Below are 23719 nucleotides of genomic sequence, written 5' to 3' on the forward strand. Positions count from 1 at the left end.
GGCTCCACACCTGTGCAGACTGTAATCAAATATTTGGAGGCTGCAGAAAATTCAGGCCAGGATCTTAGGTACAGCAGCCCTTGGGCGACTTCCTCCCCCCTGGGGAGGAGCAGATGGCCTTCTGTAGAGATGCCCTTCCTCACCTTCTCGTTAATAATTAAGTCATTACCGAAGACCTCTTCTGTCACTTCTGAAGTTCAGTTTGCAGAGACTTGTTGCCTTGGCTTGCTTTACCATGATGCTCCAGGCTGAAGGCTCACAGGCTACAACAGTCTAGATCTAAGCCTCAGGCCCAAACTCCAGGGGTCTGCAGTGGAAAGAGCCCGGGGGTGGTGGTGTCAGGAGCGCTAGGGTGGATCCTGGCTAGACCCTGATGATTCTGTGGACTCCGGGAGGTCAGAAGCTAAGTCTCTAAGACGGCTCCGCTTGCCACTGTATCCTCAGGGCCAGCTCATCGCCTGGCACACAGCAGGCACTTAATAAATATTTGTTGAATAAGTGAACAACAGCTCAGCCAGTGAAGCCCAGAGTGACCGTGGGCAAGTCACTTTCTGGAAAATGACGATGACAAGAATAGCAATGACCTCTTAGGGTTGTATAAGAACCTACCGAGATAAAGTAGATGTAAGTGCTTTGAAATTAAAAAACAGGCTACACAAACATTAAGGATCCAGAAACAATGTGCTAAAAACGAAATGAAAAGCATGAATACATATGAGAATGATCACATTTACAAGAAAGCACCTGGCAAATGGTAACGTATTAATCAAGTGAATAACTACAATTGAAAGGGACAGCACAGGTCAGTCTAGTTCACTGTTCCAATATCCGAACATTTCTCAGGCTGTGTCTGTTACAAAGGAGCACAAAAATCCCCATCAAAACCTTTGTCCTGATTTTGGTATGAATTTGCCAAAGCAGACTGGCAGAAGGATCCTGGGGGTGTTTATTGGAGACAAGGGAGGAGTGGGGTGAGCGGAACACAGAGGCTGTGCCTGCCATGTGGCCTCACGACCCCAGGACAAGGCCCTGCTCAGGGCGGCACACGGAGAATGACTGGCCACCAGTTTCCTAGCTGCACACCGCCGCCAACCATTGCTGCCTCCCCTGCTAGCCGCTCTTAAGCACCAGTCCCCTTCCCCTTCCCTCTGCCCAGTGGCCATCCATGGCTGCAGCCTGGGAAATAGGCTTCATCACCTTCATCACCTGGCTCTCCTGTGCCGCGAGCACCTCGGACAGGTCCCTCCCTGCCTCTGTGACTGGGCCAGGGCCCACCCTCTCCGGTGGGGGCTGGCTGAGAATCCCAGTGGGCCCCGTCATGGACATGCCCACTGTTGCACCAGACACACACGAGGCCCAGCTCTGGAGGCTGCTCACAGCCTGGCGAGTAAAACTGCTGATGTGAAGGCCCCTCAATTCCCTGACTCCCCCACCTTGAAGAAATTCTGAGCTGGTACCCAGCCCCAATCTTCCAGGTCTTTAGAAAGTAGGGGGTTCTGGCCTTTAGCGGATGTATTAGGTGCCCCCAATTCAAGGGGCAAGAAGGCTCAGATTCCTGGGATCCTAACAGTAGGAGGTTCCTTTCCAAGAAGCAGAGCTGAACTTTGGGAAGAGCCAGCATTTGCAGTCAGCTTTGGGTCTGAGCCACATGTTCCTTATCTGTAAAATGGGGATGGTAAGTCCGCCTGCCTTGAGCTTGCTGTAAGGATTTCATGAGAGCATCTGTGGAGGCCCTGGCACAGAGCCTGGCACAGAGCAGGTGTGCGAGCAACGTGCTCAGACTGTTACTTCCTGCTCCAAGTAGCAACACCCAACATCTTTCCCGCTGGCCCATCAGGCCCCCCGGTCAGGCTCTCCTCAGGGAACACAACATCCTCTGCTACCCCAACTGGCCCTTCCCACTCGCACGGGCTCCACCCGAACCCTGCCCTCTCCCTTCTCTGAGTTGCCTGCAAAGCTCCTCCCTGTTGTCACTTTCATTCATTCCAATTCACCCAGCCTGACTCATCTTGAAAAAATCCTCCAGCTGTGCCATCCCGGCTCTAAAACCTTCCATGGCTCTCCAAAGCCTCTGCTCTTCAGCTCATGTTCAATGCTGCCTACAATCTCCTGGCGCCTCCCAGAGCCCTGATGCATCAGCAAAACTAGTCTACTCACTGTTTCCATAATACGCACTTACCCTGTCTAGCCCCCACACCTGTGCCTCTGCAGAAACCATTCCCAGGAACGTCAGCCCCAATGTTGGTCCCTGCGAATCCAGCCCCCTTCACGAGGGCTCTTGTTTCCTTTGGCTCATGCTCACTTCTTCCTTCTCAGACGATGCTTTCCTTCAGCAGATGCTTAATTACAGACTGTCACACAGTCTCCCATAATTGTAGGCCTTGTCTCCCTTGTCAGATCCTAAGTTCCCAGGGGCAGAGGCCCTGTCTGTCTGGTCTCTCCCATCCTCTCGGAGCCTGGCCCAGGGCTGGGAGGGCAGGCCCCTGGTCAGAAAGTGTTTTCCAAGCCCAATTCAGCTCCAGGCTGAGCCAAGTCCAGCTCCAACCACTTGGGACCACTTTTCTTGCTTTTGTCCTATTCACTGGCCAAACCAGACCTCCATGCACCAGCTCTCCCCAGGGTGACCCAGGCCAGGGACAGAGAAATGAGGGAGACCTGGGTGGGGAGACAGTGCTATGGCTCTCACCTGGCCCTGACATGGTCTCGTTCTGGGATCCGAGGCACATTCCTGTCCCTTTTCCTCCCTTAGCACGCTTCTTATAGTGAGACAAGAAACAATAATCTTTTAGCTCTAGAATATGGATTTCATTTGTCTTTAAGGTAGCCCTGGTTCCCAAGAGTGGGTGGGGGAGGAACCAGCTGATTCCAACACAGGCTGAGGGAGGCGAGGCAGCCACAGCCAGGACTGGGAAACCTGGGAACCTGAGAGGCACTCACACCGCACACCTCGATAACCTCATTAAATTCCTGCTGACGACTGGATTGCATTCCTGCCCAGATGTTCAATTCCACAGTCCTCACCCTGGCCAGGTCTGACAGTGTCTGCTGCCGGGACTGAGCAGGGGAAGGGTAATCTGCTTCTGGAAACAACCAATCCTGCCTGAAACAAAGACCATGATGAGGGGCCAGTCTCCTCACCTGGAAAATGGGGATAATATTGGGACCTGTATCACAGGATTGTTGCAATAATGCACTGGGATAATGCCAGAAAGTGCTTAGCACAGTCCCCGACACCCTGTGAACGGCAGTGTAGCCGACAAGTTCCCATTTCTTGAGGGGCCTTTACGACACGAGTTTGCACCCTCAGAGCAACCTGTGAGGAAGGCATTTCCATCCCAGTCTGACACGGAAGAAAACTGAGGCGCAGAAAGTCAATCAATCCAAGGTCACACAGTAGGGACAAGCCAAACTGTGACACCAACCCGAGAAACTCTCAGTTCAGCTTTACCCAGAGTGCGGCCCACAGGCTTTCAGCATCAGACTCCTCCAGAGGGCTGGTTTAGAAAGCTGATTCCTGCCCCCAGACCTGCCAAATGAGAATCTTTGGGAATAGAGCTCAGGAACCTGAACTTTGTAAAGATGAGGAGCCTAATTTTTATATATGAGGAAACTGAGGCACAGAGAGGTTAAGTGATCTCCAAGGTCACACTTTCAGCAAGTATGGACCTGGGACCGAATTCACAGTCTGACTCCAGAGGCAGCAATCAGAGACTTCCTGGAAGAGGTGGCATTTGACAATGTGGGCCTCAAAGGGAAGAGACAGCACCACGGGGGAGGGCACAGCACAAATAAAGGCTTGGCGCAGGAGAGGCCAGGCAACAACAGCTCAGTGTGGCTTGTGCTTTCAGATCCCTGAGGTGAAGAAATACATAGGGAGCCACCACTGCCGCCTTCCCCTGAGAGTCCAGAGAGAGACATTCCTGAGCCACCCGAGCTTCTGGGAGGAGAGCCTGCTGTGTGCAGGGTCTACAACCAGCAGGTCTACGGCAGTAGCCCCCTGGGTGTGTCTGGCTGCTGCTCAGGACGAGAAAGCCAGGGAAGGTGGTGACTCAGTCCCCACCCAACCTCAAGCTAGTTCCATTTAAATCTGAGATGAGCTCAGAGGCTGGGGAAATGCCAAACAAACCCTCCTTGCAGAACAGACGCCAGATCCAGAGAAGGCAGCCCGAGCAGTAGGCTACCGGGCAGCAGCAATAAATTTGGAGCAACGCTGTGGGTTGCAGGGGGGAGACAAGTCAAGCAAGCCCTCCCTGGGCCCCTCTTCTTCATTCACCCGTGAAACAGGGAGAACTCCACTGGCTTCTGACTTCCTCCCAGGACTGTTGTGAGGAACAATGGAAAGGAAAGAGCCTGGCAGATTACACAATGTCCCACACAGCAAGCGAGAGGTTAGAGGATCACTGCGGTTACATATTAGAACAGCCAGGAGGTGCTTTCCTTGCTACCTGAACCCCAGCCACTGTGGGTAGAGGGAGAGGCTGGGCCTCTGTCTTGTTCCCACAAAGCAAAAAGGGATCCAGATATTATCTGGAGGTGAAAGTTCACATTTATTAAACGCCTACTGTGTACTAGGTATTTTTTAATGTAGAATCTCACTTAATCCTCACCACAACCCTGCAGTGTAAATATGATTACCTTGCGTGCAGAGGAGGAAACTGAAGCTCAAAGAAAGTAACTAGCCCAAGATTACACAGGCAGCGAGTGATGCAGACCAACTAAGACCAGGTGTCTGCCGCCCGAAAACCCGCACTCTTTCTCTGGAACAGTTTGTATAAGAGGCAGAACATGTCTGGTATAGGGGCCCAGCTCAAGCACTGCCTCCTTCCGGAAGCCTTTTTGATCCCTTTGCCCAGACAAGATCTCTCTCCGATGAAACCCCACAGCACATTATCAGCACACATCTGGCAGCACTCAACACATTCTGCCTCTTATTTTGTGATCAAGCACACTTTTAACAGGTAAGATGAGATGTAGGTGCAAATAGGTGGCGTTTCAGTTACCTTAAAATCCTCAAATGTCAGGGCTGGAAGCACCTAAGAGAGCACAACAACCAGCTTCCTCACTTTTTCAAAGGAAAAATACAGACAGAGGAAGACACTTGTCTGAAGCCACACAGCATCTTAGCATCAGAGCCGAGAATAGAACCTTGGCATTCTGCCTCACAGAATTTCTTTAGGGATTCCATGATTTCAGAATCAGCCTTAGGACAAAGATTATCATTCCCACTTTACAGATAAGGAAGCTGAAGCCCAGGCAAAAGCAGCCTCCCTGAGAGGTGAGATGTGGGGACCACAACCCTGATTCCCTCCACTTTCAGGCCAGAGACCAAGCCCTTTCTCCTCCCCGCTGCAAGTAGTCTGTGTAGCGTGTCAAGCTCAGGGCCCACAGTAAAAGGTCAACGGATGTTGGAAATTGTCATTATACACCAGTGGGCAGGTGACACCAGCCAGACAGCGACCTCCTCAGAGGCAGTGCTATGGCAGAGGACACAGGAGTCCTGGCTGAAATCCTCTGTGGGTCCCTGGTCTCTCTGGACCCCATCTGTAAGACGAGGGGGCTACAATAGCTGATCTTATCTCCTGCTCCAAAGTTCTGGGACATCTGAGGCTCCTTGACAGCAGACCCCAGCTGTCTGTGGAGCATCTCTCAGCTGGGGCCTTTGTTCCCCCACTCTACGGGAAGCTGGAAAAGCAGGTGGGGCTCACAGCCACAAACTGACAGACTTTATTCCTATGTGCCACTGGCCAAGCAGGGCCCACCCTTAAACAACAATGGGATGGAACATGGAAAATCCAACTGTCTCCAGCACAGACATCCAGCTGGGCACACCCACCTATCTTTACTACCTGGCAAAGAGCAACCAGGAATGGGGGCATAAAAAGGGGCAGCCTGCCCCCTGCCCTATTGGAAGGGCAGGTGCATTTCTGAACAACCAGGTGGCAATGGAGTGGGAGGGTGGGTAAAGAACTCTGGGCTGGGGAGTCCCAGGCCTGGATCCCTGTCCCAACTCTGCCATGAACTAGCCTGTGTGCCCCGGGCAAGCTGCTTTCCCTCTGTGGGGCTCAGTTTAAAGACAGGCTGACAGTACCCGAAGTGTCTTTACAGATGTTTCATTTGATTGTCATGACAACCCTGTGAGGCTGGCATAATTATTCCCTTTTTACAGATGGAGAAACTGAGACTTGGAAAGGTTGAAGGTCTCATTCAAGGTCACACAGCTTGAGGCTGGCCGCAGAGGTCTTAGACCACCAAACCTAATCCTCAAGGGTGGTCAGGTTAAGAACAACCCCTCTCTCCCCTCACCCTGATTGACAGTCTCAGCAAGACCAAGGCAGCACAGACCCTGGTTCTTGCAAAGTTCTGGCCACACACCACACAGCCCAGCTGCCTAGGAGGCCGCACCCCCCCCTGCAAAATTTGATTACTCAAGTTGGCAAGAACGTAGTCCCCACCCCCAATCGCGTCTAAATAAACGCCCAAGTGATATCACATCCTGCTGGCTCCAAAATAGCCCAGGCCTGCCCACAAGCAATCACAAAATGCCAGGCCATGCAGGGCCAAGCGGGCAGGGATGCCCAGCCCGTGGCACCGTCCACACACACAAGCAACTAAAGCAGAAGCCTCAGAGCAGGAAGGCTCCCCACTCCCACCTCTGCCAGACAGGCTGGCCCCTCCCTCCTTGCCCCCTTTGTGGGGAGGCCCCAGAGCCTCCTGCCCCAGCGCCAGCCCTCGCCCCAGCGCCAACCCCATGGAGCCTCGGCCGCGGCCAGCCTGCGGGCGGACTCCAGCCAGACCCGGACACCCCACCACTCACATTGCTTCAAGAGCTCCAGACACAAAGCCATGAGGGCCGGATGGGGGTCAGAGACCCAGAGACCGGCAAAGACAGAAAAGGGGAGAGGGAGAGACACAGGAGCAGAGAGAAGGGGAGACAGGGGACCGGGGCAGAGAAAGCAAGGGGGCGCGGCAAGAGCCCTGGCAAAGGAGTAGCCTTAAAAGGGGGTCTGCAGCGCAAGAGACATCGAGTGGTGACACCAGCAAGACAGATGCGGGGGCAGACAGAGGCAGGGAGAGCAAAGCAGGGGGCCCCGACCCAGAGGAATGAGGAGCGCGGAGGCCCGAGAGAGAACAAGGAGAGACAGCGACAGCGGACAAACCAAGGGAAGGCAGGGAGGGGCGCTGAAGTCTGGGAGCTGGGGAGCTTTGTGGGTCCCAAGGAGAGACCCCAAGGGATCTAGAAGGTATCAGCGTATACGGGGGACATCAAAAGAGGGAAAACCCTGAAGAAATGAGGGCTAAGAGGAGGCAAGACCCCCGGGATTTGGGGGGACAGATGGAAGGGAGGACCCTCAAGGGATGTGCGGGAAGCTCAGAGGAGAGCCTTGGGGGAGTGTGGAAGGTGTTCTGAAAAAAGGACCCCCAAAGATGAGGGGCGCTCAGAGGGGGGAGGCTCTGAGGGATGAGACGAGCGCCTTGAGGGGGACCCGAGATCGGGGAGCGAGGGAGGGGCTGGGAGGCAGCGCGAGGGCAGAGACAAAGAGACAGCGAGCCAGGGAGAGACAAAGCAGGCGGAGCGGGGCTACGGGCCCGAGGGCTGGTGGCCGGACAGAAGGACGGAAGCGCGAGCGGGCGGGGTGACGGACGGACGGACGGACAGAAGGGGAGGAGGGCGGGGGCAGGGCAGGGCCGGGCGGGGGCGGCGCCCGTCTCCTCGCGGGGCCGCGGCTGCTCCGGGCGGCGCTGGGCGGGCCCCAGGCGTCCGGGCTGAGGAGGCGGCGACGACGACGTGGACCGGACAGACCGACGAAGTGACGGACGGGCTGGCGGCAGCTGCGGCCAGCGGCGGGCACTCACCCTCCTCCCTCACGCGGCCCGGCCCGAGGCTCCGGTTTTGTACGCCCGAGAGGCGGGGCCTCTGGGTTAAAGCCCCGCGCCGGCCCCGCCCCGCCCCGCCCCCCGCGTCACGCGCGCGCACGCGTCGCTCGGGACTCCCGGGATGGGCGGGGGCGCGCGCAGCCCTCTCGGCACGTGGCCGTAGCGCGCGCGCGGAGGGGCGGGTGCGCAAGCGCGCAAGACGTTCAGTCCAGCCCACGCCCAGGCCGCCCGACCCCGAGAGGGAGCGCGCGCCCACGTCAGCACGCGCATGCCTAAGCACGGGGGACTCCGCCCCTCCAGCCGCCCCCACCAAACCGGTTCCAGCTGGAACCAGACGCATGCTCCCTGACGAGAGAGGGGCCAGGAGACTCTGCACTAGTTTATCGTGGCGACACCTCGCTGTTCCCGGGGGAAACTGAGGCTCAGAGCAAGCAGTCTGAGGTGGTCTTCTCATATCTGTGTGGTCAAATTAGCCCCCCAGGTGCTATCGGCTGTACGTCCTAAGTGTTTCTAGTTGTCCCCTCTACTCCATCCTCGCTTTGCTATGCTCATCTGAGGTCCTCCAGGTTGGGTTAGAATCCCTGCTCAGCCTCCGGAGGGCTGTGTGACCTTGGACAAGATACTCATTCAACCTCCTAAGCCTTCGTTTCCTCCAGTAAAAACCAACACATCCAGGATGGCTTGGAGAGCCAAGTGCAGTAGGAGCTGCCTAAATTCATAAGTCACTCCCTTGACGGCTCATGGCCTTCCCAGTTCCCCACTTCTCCCCTGCGAGTCCCCCTACTCACAGTCCTGGTCCTTGGGGTCTCATCCCTCATCCGCACCTACCTGCAGATCCAGCTTCTGCTCCCCCACCTGCCTTGCTGGGTGACCTAGGCAAGTCCCTTCCCTTCTCTGTGCATCTCTTTTCCAAATGTAAAGTGGAGAAAAGAATCTTACTCAAGGGACTTCCCCAGTGGCGCAGTGGTTAACGATCTGCCTGCCAATGCAGGGGACACAGGTTCAATCCCTGGTTGGGGAAGATCCCACATGCCGCGGAGCAACTATGCCCATGTGCAACAACTACTGAGCCTGCGTGCCACATCTACTGAAGCCCATGCTCCTAGAGCCCGTGCTCCACAACAAGAGAAGCCACCACAATGAGAAGCCCGCACACCGCAACAAAGAGTAGCCCCCGCTCCCCACAACTGGTTTCTCTAGCCCACGCGCGGCAACGAAGACCCAACGCAACCAAAAATATAAATAAATCAATTAATTTTTTTAAAAAAGCATCTTATTCAAGAAGATGATACAGTCTTTCCAATACCACTGTCTTGCATAAAGGTATAATAGTAACAAAAGCAACTGAGGGCTATTGAGCCTTTTTTGATGCCAGGCACTGTACTAAGCACTTCGAAAATATTAGCTTACTTTGCCCTTCTCACAGTCACTATGCTACACCTATACCATTCACTTAGTCTTTATCTTTAGATTGATTACTTAGGAAAATTCAGGAAGCCCCAAAGCACATGCCTGACTCTATCTTGCTCCATCCCAACCACACCAGTCCTGCTCCTCCTCCAATGCACTAGGCACCCTCCTGCCTCAGGGCCTTTGTACCACTCTTCTCCCTGCCTGGAGTACCTCCCCAGCACTACTCCTTCCCTCACTTCCTTCAAGTGCTTGCTCAAACATCTGTCTCAATGAGTTCTATCCTGGTACCCTGTTTATGCTGCAATACCCCTCTCCTCCTGCTGCCGGCACTCCCAGTACTCCTTGCCCTACACTACTTGCCAATAAACCATATACTTATTTGAGTTATTTATGCTTATTGTTGTGTCTGCCTCCCCCTATCTGCCCCCCCCCCAAAAGTATGTAGTCTCTATGAAGGCAGAGGTTTCCCTTTTGTTCACTGATGTGTCCCTGGTGCCTAGAGCAGAGCCTGGCCCATTGAGGTGATCAGTAAGCATCTATTCAATGAAAGGGCTGCCTCATTGCAAGGCTCTTGCCCTTAACCATGGCCTCAGGGCCTCCGAGGTTCAACTTAAGCCTTTTAGTCTCTCCTCCTTTGGCCTGACCTCTCTACCCCTGAGGGAGTAAGGAATTATTCTTGTTCAAGAATCTCAAAGCTGGGACTTCCCTGGTGGCGCAGTGGTTAAGAATCCACTTGACAATGCAGGAGACATGAGTTCGATCCCTGGTCCGGGAAGATCCCACATGCGGAGCAACTAAGCCCGTGCGCCACAACTACTGAAGCCTGCGCGCCTATAGCCTGTGCTCCACAACAAGAGAAGCCACTTTGATGAGAAGCCTGCGCACCGCAACGAAGAGTAACCCCCACTCGCCAAAACTAGAGAAAGCCCGTGTGCAGCAACGAAGACCCAACGCAGCCAAAAATAAAAAAATTAAAAATAAAAATAATCCACAAAAATAAAAAAAAGTTTGTTAAAAAAAAAACAGAATCTCAAAGCTGTGGTTCCCAGCCTGCCCACCAGTCCTTAAGCCCAATCACTATTTCCCCCAGAAGGCTCAATGGATCTGTCTAAAAATGGGACTTAGGAGAGTGACTCAGTTAACCAGGAACTTCCTGGTCCAAGGCTGGGTGGGACTGTGGGAGGAAGCCCACCTTCTGCCCAGTGCCCTCTGTGGAGAGGTGCCTATTTCGGGAGGTGGGAATTCTGGCTCCTCATCACTCACTCTAGGAAGGCCTCCTGGACCCTCCCGTTACTCTCTGACTCTATGGCCCCTGCCCAGGCCTCACTGTGCCTTGCCTGGACCACTGCACAGCTTCCAATCCATCCTGCCCATGTGGCCAGATAATTCTCCCTGAAACTCCTGTGACCACACTGCATCTCTTTACCAGGACCTCGGATGGCCCCCCCAACACAGGATAATGGGGAACTCAAGTCAGGCAGACCGAGGTGGGAAACAGCTCCTTGACCTTCTAACTGGGTGACCCTGACTTGACACTCACCTCCTCTAGGCTACAGTTTCTTTGTAAAATATCTGTAAACAGGCTTCCCTGGTGGTGCAGTGGTTGAGAGTCCGCCTGCCAATGCAGGGCACACAGGTTCGAGCCCTGGTCTGGGAAGATCCCACATGCCACGGAGCAACTGGGCCCGTGAGCCACAACTACTGAGCCTGCGCGCCTGGAGCCCGTGCTCGGCAACAAGAGAGACCGCGATAGTGAGAGGCCCCGCGCACCACGATGAAGAGTGGCCCCCGCTTGCCGCAACTAGAGAAAGCCCTCGCACAGAAACGAAGACCCAACACAGCCAAAAATAAATAAATTAATTAATTAATTAAAAAAAAATCTGTAAACGTGTATGTGCGTGTGTGTGTGTGTGTGTGTGTGTGTGTGTGTGGTTAACTGGGCTAAACAAGGAATGTCAGATAAATGCAACATTCCTGGACAAAGCAGCCATCACTAATCGATGGTGGCACGTTTCTCTGCTTAACCCAATCTCAGTCCTGAGCTCCAGGGATCAGAGATGACATGTGAGTTGAAGTCTATTTGCATCTCTGGACATGATGGTCTTTCAGGTTCCTCTCAGCCCTGATATTCTGGGGATTGGAGTGTCCAACCTGATAGGAGCCTGTAGTGTAATAACCGGAGACTGTTAGGGTCAGGCCTGGGAGAGGGCTTGGGGGACAAGGCTGCCTGGAAGGTTGGCTGCTTACTGGAATTTTCTCAGCCTCCCTTCCTGTGTCTATGGAGGAGAGAGTAAATCAGAGAAGAAACTGGGAGAGTTCTGGGGGAGGGGAGAGGGGACAAAGAAGGGAGGACAGAGCATTCTGTGACTCAGATAGGAGGTGTTTGGGGGTCCCCAAACCCAAGCCTCACAACATAGATGGAGAACTTGAAGGCACAGGGAGGGGTCAGGACCCACCCAGAGTGACACAGCACAGCTGAAACTAGAACTCAGGTCCCCTGAGCAAGGAGCAAGGGTGTTTCCCAGTCCAGGAACCTATCCCAAGCACTGTCAGAGAGTGACTCCACGTGTGTGCACATGTGCACGTGTACACACGTGTACCCATGTGCAGGTGCGGGGAATGCGGTAGGTGCGGGGCAGGGGCAGGTGGCAGGTACCACCCAGCAGCCACCGCTCCTAGGTGTTGTCACAGCCTCCCTTGTGATTCAGAGGGAGTGGGAGAGACACAGAAAGGGAGGCTGGGGAGGGAGAAGGGCCAGAAATTGAGAAGAAAGAAAGGGAGAAAGGCTGGTGGGGAGAAACAGGGCTGAGGGAGACAGGCAGACAGAAGGCGAAGATGATGGAGGGGAGGGGAAGCTGGAAGAAAGGGATGGAGGAAGGGAGGGAGAAGAGGAGAATGAGCGCTAATGGGGGATGGGCAGCGTCAGAGAAGGGAGGAGTGGCACGGAGCGCGTTCTCTGTTCTTTCTTTTCTTTCTCAGAAGTGGAGAGAGAGGGGGCAGGATGGGGCAGACTGAGGGGGTAATGGCACACCCGTGGGCCCTCCCAGGTAGGTCCTTTGGCTGGGGAGGGGCATGTGTATGTAGCGAAGCTTCTGTTTCCCCCACCATCCCAGCTGGGGCCGACCCTGCCTGCCAGTCACCTGCCAGAGCTATTTCTGGAATGTGGAATCTGGGTCAGAGAAGGGGAGGGACAGAGGGGGTGCCGGCAGCTGGGAAGCTGGCCAGCCCCCAGCCAGCAGGTGGGGGGTGGTGGGCAGCTCCATGCCCTGCCCAGGGCCACTCCGGAGGGGCCCGCCCCTCCCAGGCTCTCACCATCTCAGTAAGTGGCCTCCCCATCCACCCACCTGCCGGCATATGGCCTGAGAGCATATGTGCCCATGTGAAGGTGACAAAGAGCTTTCATGCCCCTCAGCGACTGGGGGCTCAGAACAGCCCTAGGTGGGGGACAGGCCCCGGACTGCTCACTTCTTGGAGACATATGCTGAGGACAGGGGGCAGCCTTCTGAGTAGGGGTGACCCCTGCAGGGAGACAGTGTCTGAGGGAGGGTGTACCTGTGGGTGGTGGGGTGTGTCTGTGAGGAGGGAGGTGGTTACAGGCCAGAATGCCATGGATGGTGGTGCAAGTTTTACACTGATGAAGGGTGCCACGTATAAGGGGGGTGCTGTTCACAACACAGACATAATCGAATTATATATTTATTATGACACATCTGCGGCAGATGGCAGTAAAGGACCTTATTCTAATAAAAATTGTGCATCATGATAATTTTCCAATAGATGACAGTTAAGTGTCTTTCTTAACCCAGCACTAAGCTACTGTAGGGACCAACTGCAGCTCTGGGCACAGGTCTGAAAAATCTGGTGGCTTTGGTTTTCCCTGCAAGGCAGGTGAGTTTACCTGCCGAGGATGAGGGGATCAGGGGTTGGAGGAGAGAGGAGCAAGTATGTAGTGGTCACTATGGAGACCTGGAGGGAGGGCTGAGTGGGGAAACACGGGGTAGGGGGGATTTTTTTGGTGGCTCCAATCTGTTAGGGGCATGATCTCCTTACAGGTGTGGAGGTGGCATGAGCCTTGAAGGAGACACACACATATGTGAGAGCATGTGCAACTGTATGTAGAGATTAGGTGTATGTTTGTGCATGTGAGAATATCAGTGTGCATGTGTTTTTATATGTTTTCAGAGAGAGAGGTCTAAGGGTACAGAACCTTATATATATCCATAAGTAGATATATATGTGCACACATGTCTGGGTAGGTGTCAGATGTTGCTACCAGTACTTTCTTGAGTATCTTGGTTTGGGCTTAAGCCCCCAAACTGAGAATAATTGGAGCCCCACATCCCTACATTTAAAGCCAGAAATGCTGGATTATTCATACGGGATGTGCTGAAGGGGCCGTGATTGAATTTTTGGCCTCAATTCTCAACCCTTCGCTGTGTTCGTGCCCTTTGCAATGTAACTGCAGTTTCTCTCACAAAAGGTTGAGTGTATTTCCCTGGACCTTGGCTTTGGGCTCATGTGACTTGCTTTGACCAACCAGATGTTCATAGGTGTGACACAGAGACTTGAAATGAGCTTGTACCGTGGGATTTGCCCTCTTATACTTCTGCCACCACCATGAGAAGTACATGCCTTGGCTAGGGCACTGATTCCAGGAGTGCGCTTTGGTTCCAGGAGGAGAATATAGGACACGCAGAGCAGAACCAGCCAACCAAAAAACTCATGAATGAGAACAAATGCGCATTATTGTGTGCCTCTGAAATTAGATGTGCTTGTTTGTTACACGGCATTATTGTGATAATAGTTGATAGATACAGAAATTGGTACCAAGAGTGGGGTGTATAAGCAACAAAAACAAAAATATGTAGCATTGGCTCTGGGACCAAGTGGTGAGCAGTGAGCAAACTGTTAGAGGAGGCTTGAAAAAAGGTTACCCATACTCTGCAGAGACAAAATGCTTGGTAAAACTGTCAATCTACAGTAACTTGAAGAGAACCAATGGATTTGGGCAAGAGAGTTTCCAGGTAAAATGTTGAAAGCAAGAGCTGGCTCCTTTGGGCTGAATTTGGTAAGGACTTAGAAGAAGGAGGAATTCATAAAAGAAACAGGGAGTGTCACAGGGAGTGTTTAGAGGGAATACAGAGAGCCCAGAACTTGCTGAGTTGGACAAGAGATCAGTCAACTCCAGCTTCTCCAGCCAGTAAATCAGTTTCAAATTAATATACAGCCTGGGGACAAAGATCAGACCAAGGTCATGGCCTTAAGATACAGCATGTGGGCCAGATCAAATCGAGGATGTGGTTACAACATCTTTTATTAATACTCTAAAATAATAAGTTACCATTCAGTAGATGCTCTTAGCTGCTCAAAAGAGCTTCTAGAAAGCTTAAGAGCATGGCCCCACAGAAGCCTGATGCACCCAAAGTCATCATAATTGAGTTGAGAGAGACTGACATGACTCAAAAATAATTGTGGGTGTGCTTTTTGGTACATGGGGTTAAGTGGAATCAAATACATAGAAAACCCATAAAGTGTTTGAGGGAGGTGTGTGGCCAAAACTATGATCAGCTTAGGCTCAAAGGACTGAGACCACTCAAGATGTAAAAAGACATCTGGGTCCCTAACTTTCTTCAGGCAGGAAGCAGACAAAGAAGGCTCTTTGGTTGCCCAAAGGCCTATTCTCCAGTGCTTTCTTTAGACATGTCCAACAAGGCTAATGGAAAAGGAAGGGCTTTCAGAGAGCAGAGCCAAGAGCTACGGAAAACCATGGCTTAGGGAATCAACCCCAGGGCATAGAGCTTGGGCCTAGTCAAGAGACATTCCCTTTCCCAGAGTATTTGCCCAACATCTGCCCAGAAGGACTTCAGAATGGCCATGGATCAGTAAGTCTCTGAACCCCTTCTCCCTCTTTCTGAACAGGAGTGTAGACTGCAGTCATCCTGCCCCTATTTTACCAATGTATGCTGGGTGTGTGTGGGGGGGTTGGGAGGTGGGAGGTAGATATCTTTTTCTTTTTTTAATTTTAGATTTTAGGTTGCTTGATCAAGAGGAGCCACATCCAGATCTGACACAGATCATGACATGTTTTTTCCTTTTTAAAAAATTTATGTATGTATGTATGCATGTATTTATGTATTTATTTATTACTCAAGGAGAGTTGATTTACAATATTATATTAGTTTCAGGTGTACCATGAGATCCTGATGTTATGATTGGATGAGACTTTTCTGGATCTTTGGGATAAGGGTATTTTCTGTGAGAGGGACACAAATAAATGTGGCCAAGAAAGTGGGCCACAGTAAATTGAATTACTGACCCTGGTTCTTCACCCCTTCCTCTGTCCACACAGTGGGAGGATAGTTCTCCATCCCTTGTTTTTGAGCTATGACTTCCTCTAACTAATAGGATTTTAGCAGATATTATGCAAGCAGGGACCTTGAAATGTGCCTGTGTAGTTAGGCTTGCTCTCTGTGCTTCTGCCATCAACATGAGAACATGCCCTGCTAAAGCCACTGTTCCCAGGAGGACCCTTTGGTCCCAGGAAGAGAGTGAGAAACATGTGGAGCAGAGCCATTCCAGCTGACCCACAAACTTGGGAGCAAGAAATAAATGTTACTTGTTGTATTACACTGATTTTGTAGTTGTTTGCTTTGCAGCACTATTGTAGCAATAGCTGACCAATACAGGGACCCAGACAGCTCTGGGACATGTAGCCCATCACCCATCTTCAGTCCATTCATGAGTGATTGGGGTCGGGGGAGATTGGTGAGTGAAGGTTTATCTGAAGAAAATTGTTGACATGCTATCTGATTCCCCAGGCCCACCTCCTGCTTAGAGAACTTTCCTTGGGCCTGATGATGTGGGGAATCTGATCCTTTATCTGAGACTCCTATAAGACTGTAACAGAGTGCCTGGGAGAGGCTGGCAGGGATACCCTGGATTTGGAGGCCAAAGAAACTGGACCCCGACACCTGCTTTGGAGACTTCTAACGTGGAGAGGCTGGCAGGCTTAGCTGTGACAGCAGGTCTAGAAGGAAGGCTGTAGCAGACAAGCCTATACTTTCAGAGTTCTGCAAGGCACAGGCCTCATTTTCACATGGGTTAAGTGGGAGCTGAGGGAGACAGTAGGGCTGGAGTTGTCATCAGAGGAGTCTGCCCAAGATGCCTGCCTGGCAGGGCCAGGTCCCCTGGCAAAAAGAGGCTGAGTGCGGAGGAGGGGGACCACTGGGTGGAGAAACTGAGGCAGAATAAGCAGCAGTGGCCTGGAGGGGGATTGCCCATGCTAGGAAAGAAGACACCACAAGGGCCCTGCAGGATAGGAGAAACTCTGAAAGCACCACCTAAGAGAAAGAGCTAGCAAGTGGCATCTGTCACACAGATACTCCTGATGCCAGACAACATCTGCACTAGCGACCTTCCCCTCCCACTGGAGGAACCAGAAATGGCCACTGATGAACAAGGAACAGAGAAGACACTGACCACCACGCCCAGCTCCCCACTGTGGGCTTCTGAGCCCAGTCAGGCCCTAGCTGCAGGTGCATGAGGTCTGAAGTAGATGAGACTGATGTTTTGAAATGAGACCAGACTCTCAACACCTGAAAATGAGACTGTTCCTTAAGGTCTAAAAATGACTGGAAAAGCTCGGGGATCTGCCCAGATATCAGCCATGATTTGAAAGGCAATAGTGAAACAAAGTGGTTTCTTGCTCTGCCCCCTGCCTTTGCAGTTCATTCAGTCAATAAGCTGGTTTCTTGTGTATAGAATATCCATAAGATTCAGGCTCATTTATTTATATCAAACACCAACTGAGCGCTTGAAACATGTGTCTTTTCCTACAATAATCCAACCCCAATGCCTTTGATTGTCAGGAGGCTCAGAGTCAAGTCTGAGAACCAGTAATAAGAGCTACACTTGTCAGCTCCTACCATGTGCAAGGGCCCACCTAAACCTCTCCAGGCACAGCCTTATTTCATCTCCCCCGAGAGCTCTCTGGGGTCTGGCTTATGCCTCAGTTTATACCTGGGGAAACTGAGGCTCAGGGAGGAAAACTCTCTAGTCAGAGTGAGATCAAAGTTCTCTCTACTAAGCCAGAAATTGTGCTATGATCTTCCTGGGTCTTGATGGTCATGGCTTGCTCTGGGACACAGGGTCCCCGTTTTCTCTGATCATGCCTGGGTTATTGTCAGAGAACTTAGAACAAATATCAGGAAGGATAGGTTGTCTCTGACTGTGAATATGAGAGAAACCTGCAAACCCACCCCTTTGAGAAGGCTCAATGCAGATCCCATCCTCTTCCCTGCAGGGGCCCACCCTCCCCACAGGTTTGCCTACCTGAACTAATCCAAACAGGTAAGTAGGGCTTCAGTAAGAGCCAGGGTCTAGAGAGCCAGGGGCAACCAAGTATCTCACAATCTCCAGCCCTCACGACCCCCTCACCCCACCCCAGTGTTGACATCTGCCTCTGTGACAGCACCCACCCCCCCCCCACCCCCCCGCCGCTGCTGCCATTTGAGCTCCAGTTCACCAGTTGGTGGGAAGTTCGGCCCCAAGGCCTCCTGCTTTTGCTAGCCATCCCTCCAATCCTGGCTCACCAAGCATGGATTCCTCCCCACCTCCGGTCCACCAGGAACGGTCCCAGGGGTCCCCCGTCTCGGTACTCACTCGGAAGCGTGCGACTATTGCTGAGGCTGCCGGTGCTGGGAGGGGGGGAAAGGGACTGCAGGGAAACACTGTCCTCCTCCTGCGAGCAGCCCGCCTGGATGGCGCGCAGGTAGCTGTGGCTGCGGGAGCGGAAGTAGCTGGGCAGCGGCAAGTCTAGAGCCTCCGCCGTGGTCGACTCTGCTTCACTGCAGGCCGACTCGCAGGCTGCCTCATACTGGTCGCTCAGATCTGCCTCCCGTACCTGTCAGGGCAAAAGCAGGCATCAGGGGCCGGCTGTGCCCACTGGGGAGGGATGGGGTGCTTGGCGGTCGGCTCAGCTGCAGAGCTGGAGTCTGTGGGGCCTCAGCTCGGCCCACCCTCCTGCTCCCGTCTCACTCAGGACACGGGATGGGCAGATGGAGCCCTTAAGAAATATACAGACTCTCTCACCTCTTTGGGCCTCAATTTTCCCATCTCTACAATGGAGGAGAAACTATTAAACATACTTTCTAGGATGTTAGCTAGGTTATATCTTGTGTGTCCAGACTGATTAATTAATAGATTTTGAGGTCATATCTGAATTCAGCCAGAAGGAAGGCTATAATCAGTAATGTCTGCCCTGAATGTTGGAATGGGGAGGTGGCAGTAGGTGTGCTAGATAATTACCATCTTATGGTCCAATTCCTTCATTTTTATAAGCAAAGAAACTGAGGGCTACTGAGGGGAAGATACTTGCCAGTTGTACCCAGTGAGGAAGTAGCAGAATCAATACTCCAAATGTATATTTAAGGAAGATTAATCTAGCCCTGTTGTACAGAATGGATGTTGGATATAGGGTCTGGAATGGAGGCAGAGGCCAGAGATGAAGCTGATGCAATAGTCTGGTGAGAGAAAATAATACTGGAATGAGGGTAGTGGCAGTGAGGATTGATTAGTCACATCTGCCATGGGCAGTATGGAGAATGGAGGTATATATGCTATTTGCCAACTCACATCTAGTTCAACCTCATCTGGATGGTTTCTAAGTGTCCCTCTAGAGACAAGATCCTACAAATCTGCAGCTGGGGGTGTGAGCATAGAGGGGGCTCACCATACATACACTCTCCAAGGGTTCTGGAAGGGTCTGTCTGACCCATGTCTCAGGCCATCTTGGTACCTGGGGAATCACAGAATATAAGCTGAGGAGTCGGCTGGCTAAAGATGGACACTGGGTGGGGGTCTGGGAAGACACCTGGGCTACACGGGAGGGGGCAAAAGTTGACTGAGCACCATGTGGAGGAAAAGATGAAGCTGGATATGGGGCCGCTGTGCCCGGGACCTGGCTGTGTGACCTCAGGCAGGCCAGCACTATCCTCTGGATCAGTTTTTCCCTATCTAAATGGAATAGAATGCCCGTGGACTCGTCTGGCACTGCAGCAGGTAAAACGACTGGATGGATCATCACCCAATTTTTTTTTTTTTTTTTTCTGGCTGCACCGAGCAGCTTGTGGTATCTCAGTTCCCCGACCAGGGATTGAACCCGGGCCCTCGGCAGTGAGAGTGCGGAGTCCTGAACACTGGACTGCCAGGGAATTCCTGATCATCACCCAGTTTGGAGTATATGTTTGGAAAGGTCTAAATTTGCTCTGTTCAATATGGTAGCAACTAACCATGCATGGCTATTTAGGTTTAAATTAATTAAAATAAACAAAATTCAGTTCCTTAGTCACACTAGCCACATTTCACTTGCTCATGTTACCTTATTGGACAGCATGGATTATAGAACACTTCCAATCATCACAGAAAATTCTATCAGACAGCACTGATAAATTAAAATATAGGCCATGTGACACACCCAAAATTCACTTGGAGAGGGTATTAAAGAGACAGGTGTTTATCCTCCAAAGCTGCAACCTGAGGTATACTGAGAGGCCCCTGTGATTGCCAAGGGTGATGAGGTCTTGATTAGGGATTGCACAGTAATGGCCCACCTCTGGAGCTAGACTGCCAGAGTTTCATTCCTGGCTCCATCATTTTCTCACAAGAGGAATATGGGCAAGTCACTTAACTGCTCTGTGCCTCAGTTTCCCCATCTATAAAATGGGGGCTAATTAGAGACCAGATTTCACAGGATTGTGGTCAAGATGAAATGAGATCATTCATAATCACATGCTTCGAATAGAGTTGGGAAAACTAAGCACCTGATAACCTGTACCTGTTATTACAGGCAACTTTGTGGGGCGAGGGCAAAGATTTGTCAGTGTCGGTTAAGATGCTCCCAAGCTCCCAGGGAGAGGCCAGCTGGTTAGTGCTGTTGGTATGTATATCACTGAGGACGTACTATGTGCAGGGAACTGCCCTGGGGGTTTTATATGTGAACACATCACACCCTTATCATGAGGCTGTTGAAGGAAGGAAGAGGTCACCTGGCCCACTGTGGGCTCCCCAAAGACCCTCTGCAACAATGTGCTCAAGAAGAATTATGATATGAAGGTGGGAGGCACATGAGGCATTCGTGGCTGGAATGAGGAGATGTGGGGCCAGTCACAGTTCTGCCCTGTAGGCCGTGTGGCCTTGGATCAGTCCCTTGCCACTCCTGGCCACGATGAGGACTTGGGCCCAGAGCACCTTCCCTGCCTCTCTATCTGGCCTTGGGGCTGAGGCCTGGGAGGGAGGAGAGGACCACCTCCAGGGGCAGGATGGGTGTGCGTGGGATGGGGCACCCTTAGGACAGGCGGACAGTGCCAGGACTGGCGTCGTCTTCACCACCTTTGGTAAGCTTGAAAAGTCTCTGCATTCATTTCAGAACCCTAACATCCTGAAAGGTCTTGTTGGAACCCAAGAAAGGAGATAAGTCAGGGGATCTGGGGCTGGTACGTGAAGGCCAATGCCCCCAGCCCCTGATCTGTCCAAATGGAACAGTCTCCCCAGGCCTTTCCCAGGCTTTGGGGGATGAGAGGAAGGAGGGAGCTAGAAGCTCTCAGGGTACACCTTCCTTTATCTTGGGGTTACTATTTAAAAAAACATTTTTTTAATTCAAGTATAGTTGATTTACAATGTTATGCCAATATCCTGGGGTTATTCTTGCCCCATCCATAGATCCTAGCCCATTCTTTTCCATTTCTGAGAAGAGGAAACTGAGGCACAGAGAAGTGAAGCGATAGGGCCAAAGAGTGGAAGGTCCAGGCACCAACGTGATCCCTGACACCATCTTCACTGGAGGGGGCTTTCCTGGTGCTGGCTCTGCTTGCACCTGCCCGGCTCAGGGCCCAGGACCACTGAGGTGCCTGAGACCCAGCCCTGGCCTCTGGGATTGGGGGACGAGAGAATGGCAAACATACTGACCTGCTGCTCGTGGCCAAACAACTGGGGGATCAGGGAGGCCTGTCCAAAAATCTGCAGGAAAGAGACGGGGAGGGTTATGGGGAGACCGAGGCTGGGGGCTAGGGTGGGGTATTCAGGCCCGGCTGCAAGAGAACTTGTGGCTGGCTGGTCTAACCTCCCCAGACTGGCTGAGGTGCAGCTGCTGGGAGGTCTTGGCTTCCTCCAGGGATGGGAGGCTCACTCCTTCTGGGGCTGGGTGTTGTTGAAGACTTGTAATCTGCTGTTTATAAGTCTTTCTCCTGGGTTGGCTTCTGGGACCATGGATGTCCTGTCTGCTGTCTCTCACCTGGGCAGGCAGCCCCCAGGATGTACAGATTAGGGACAGAGCCCAGAGACTTCTCTTCCCTGGTCAGGGCTTACACAGTCCAGTGCCTGGTGGGAGCGGGGCTTCTTCTGGCAGGAGTTGAGGCCTCAGAGACACAGACAGAAATGGACATCTCTGACTTTGGGGCGACATATGTGGCTCAGGTCACTCAAGCTTCATGGGATGAGGGTTTGGGGGTTCAGAGGACCCTGGGCTAGGGGAGAGCTGGAGCTGGGCAGGGGGTAGTGGGAGAGACCTGCTGGGGTCCCCAGCCTGGCTGATTCTGTGTACCTTTTCGTGTAGCCAAAGGACAAAATTGTTCCAGGTGCCAGGGCCAGGCAAGGGATGGAGACGGTGGGTGTGAGAGAGACAGACAGACCCAGAGAGAAACATGGAAATGAGACACACTGGAGAGAATCAGAGAAAAATGTGAATGAGGGGAGAGAAAAACAGAGGGAGACAGACACAGACCGACAGGGAGACTGAGGGATGAGAGAACAGGCAGGATGGGAGAGACAAGGAGGGACGCCGTCCATTCAGCAAACCTACGTGCCCTGTGCCATGTGCTGGGGACTCTGTGGGGACAAGACAGCAAGGTCCCCGTCTGTAGGGAACTCCCAGTCTTAAGAGTGAGACAGACATCAACTAACAAGTATAATTCCAGATAGTGAGAAGTGCTGTCAAGAAAATTAAGCAGAGTAAGGAAACAGGGCCCCGGGGACCCCCTGAGGCAAGTGATAGGGCAGGTCCCTCTGAGGTGATATTTGAGCCAAGACCTGGGACACGGAGAAGAACCAGCTGTGCAAAGATCTGAGAGAAGATGTTCTTGGGAGAGGGATGAGCGAATGCAGGGGGCCTGGGGCAGGAATGGGGTGTGTGAGGAGCAAAAGGAGGCCAGAATGGCTGGAGCAGAGTGAGTGACAGAGCAAGTCGGGGATCACATCTGAGAGGGAGGCCGGGCTTCACAGGTCTGGCTTTCACTAGGGTGAGGCGGGAGCCATGGGAGGCTTCGGGGCAGGTGATGTGATTTGACTTCTGTCTTTTACAAGCTCCCTCTGGCCGCTGGGAATAGATTGGGGGTGGCAGGCACAGAGGCCAGGACAACAGTGCAGGTGAGACTTGGTGGCGCCTGGATGAGGATGGTGGGGCAGAGGGTCCCCTGGCCGGGGGTGGGGGGCTCTCCCTCTCCCCACATCTGATGTCAGTCTCCTTGGAGCGTGGGAACGACAGTGCTGAGGATGGGGGCTGGGGTGGGCTTGGCCGGGCCAGGAATATGGGGTGGTGAGGAGCTGGGATCCGAAAGTTTTAAGCAGTCCGTTAGCCCAGGCCGTGGGGCTGCACACCGTGGGACCTGGGGCCTGTTCCTGCCCAGAGAGGTGGCTGGGTCTGCACCTGGCTGCCTCCACTGCCTCACTGTGCTACCACTGGCAGATGTCTGCCCTCTCTGGGCCTCGTCTCCCCATCCACACCATGGGGGGAGCCCTCAAGCCTTGACTGGTCGTCCCTTTGCAAACTGTAAAGTACTGTGCACAACACGGTAGGGGCTGAGGTCCAGGTCTGGGTCTGACAGCCCTAGATCTCTGCCCAGCTTTGCCTCTTCCTAGCTATTGTGACCCCACCTATCTGGGCCTCAGTTTCCTCATCTATGAAATGGGGATATGGATGATAAGGGCCCCTCTGGGGGTGGCTGTGAGGGATCAAGGAGCTAGCTGATGGTTGAGAGAATTAATAGTATAGCACAGCATGTTTACCACTGTTAGTGGCAGAGCTGGCTGGACCCTGGAAGTCCAACTATCCACTGATCAGGTGGGACATGGAGGTCCAGAGTGGAGAAGCAACTTGCCCGAAGTCACACAGCAAGATGACAACGCTAACCATCAAGGGAGCCGCCCTTTGCTGAGCACATTATGTTTGTTATCTCATTGATTCCTCACAACCCTTTGAAATAGGAATTATGACCCTCTGGTGGTAAATCAGGAAACTGAGTCTCAGGGAGGGGGTGCTTTGTCCTGGGTTCATACTGTCAGTGACAAGACTGGGACTCAAACCCAGGTCTCCAGTACCCTATCCTCGGGGCTCCTGGGTCTAAGGCAGTGGTACGGCCCCTTCCTCTGGGCCCACAGC

General features: G+C 52.8%; 1 protein-coding gene across 5 annotated transcripts in view; it reads right to left on the reverse strand.

Annotated features, from left to right (window-relative positions):
* DLGAP4 (DLG associated protein 4) overlaps window positions 1-23719 on the reverse strand; it is an 85015-nt gene that overhangs the window by 54078 nt on the left and 7218 nt on the right. For 2 of the 5 annotated variants that reach the window (XM_059898781.1, XM_059898782.1), the window contains exons 4-5: window positions 21253-21303; window positions 17950-18190 (exon numbers count right to left, since the gene is read on the reverse strand). In XM_059898781.1, coding sequence (XP_059754764.1) covers window positions 17950-18190; window positions 21253-21303 — 292 coding nt within the window. Of the gene's footprint in view, window positions 1-6814; window positions 7849-17949; window positions 18191-19018; window positions 19085-21252; window positions 21304-23719 lie in introns of those variants that run through there. The other 3 variants (XM_059898780.1, XM_059898783.1, XM_059898784.1) reach the window with 3 other exon arrangements.

The sequence above is a fragment of the Balaenoptera ricei genome, chromosome 15 (assembly GCF_028023285.1).
Source record: "Balaenoptera ricei isolate mBalRic1 chromosome 15, mBalRic1.hap2, whole genome shotgun sequence".
NCBI classification, from domain to species: domain Eukaryota; kingdom Metazoa; phylum Chordata; class Mammalia; order Artiodactyla; family Balaenopteridae; genus Balaenoptera; species Balaenoptera ricei.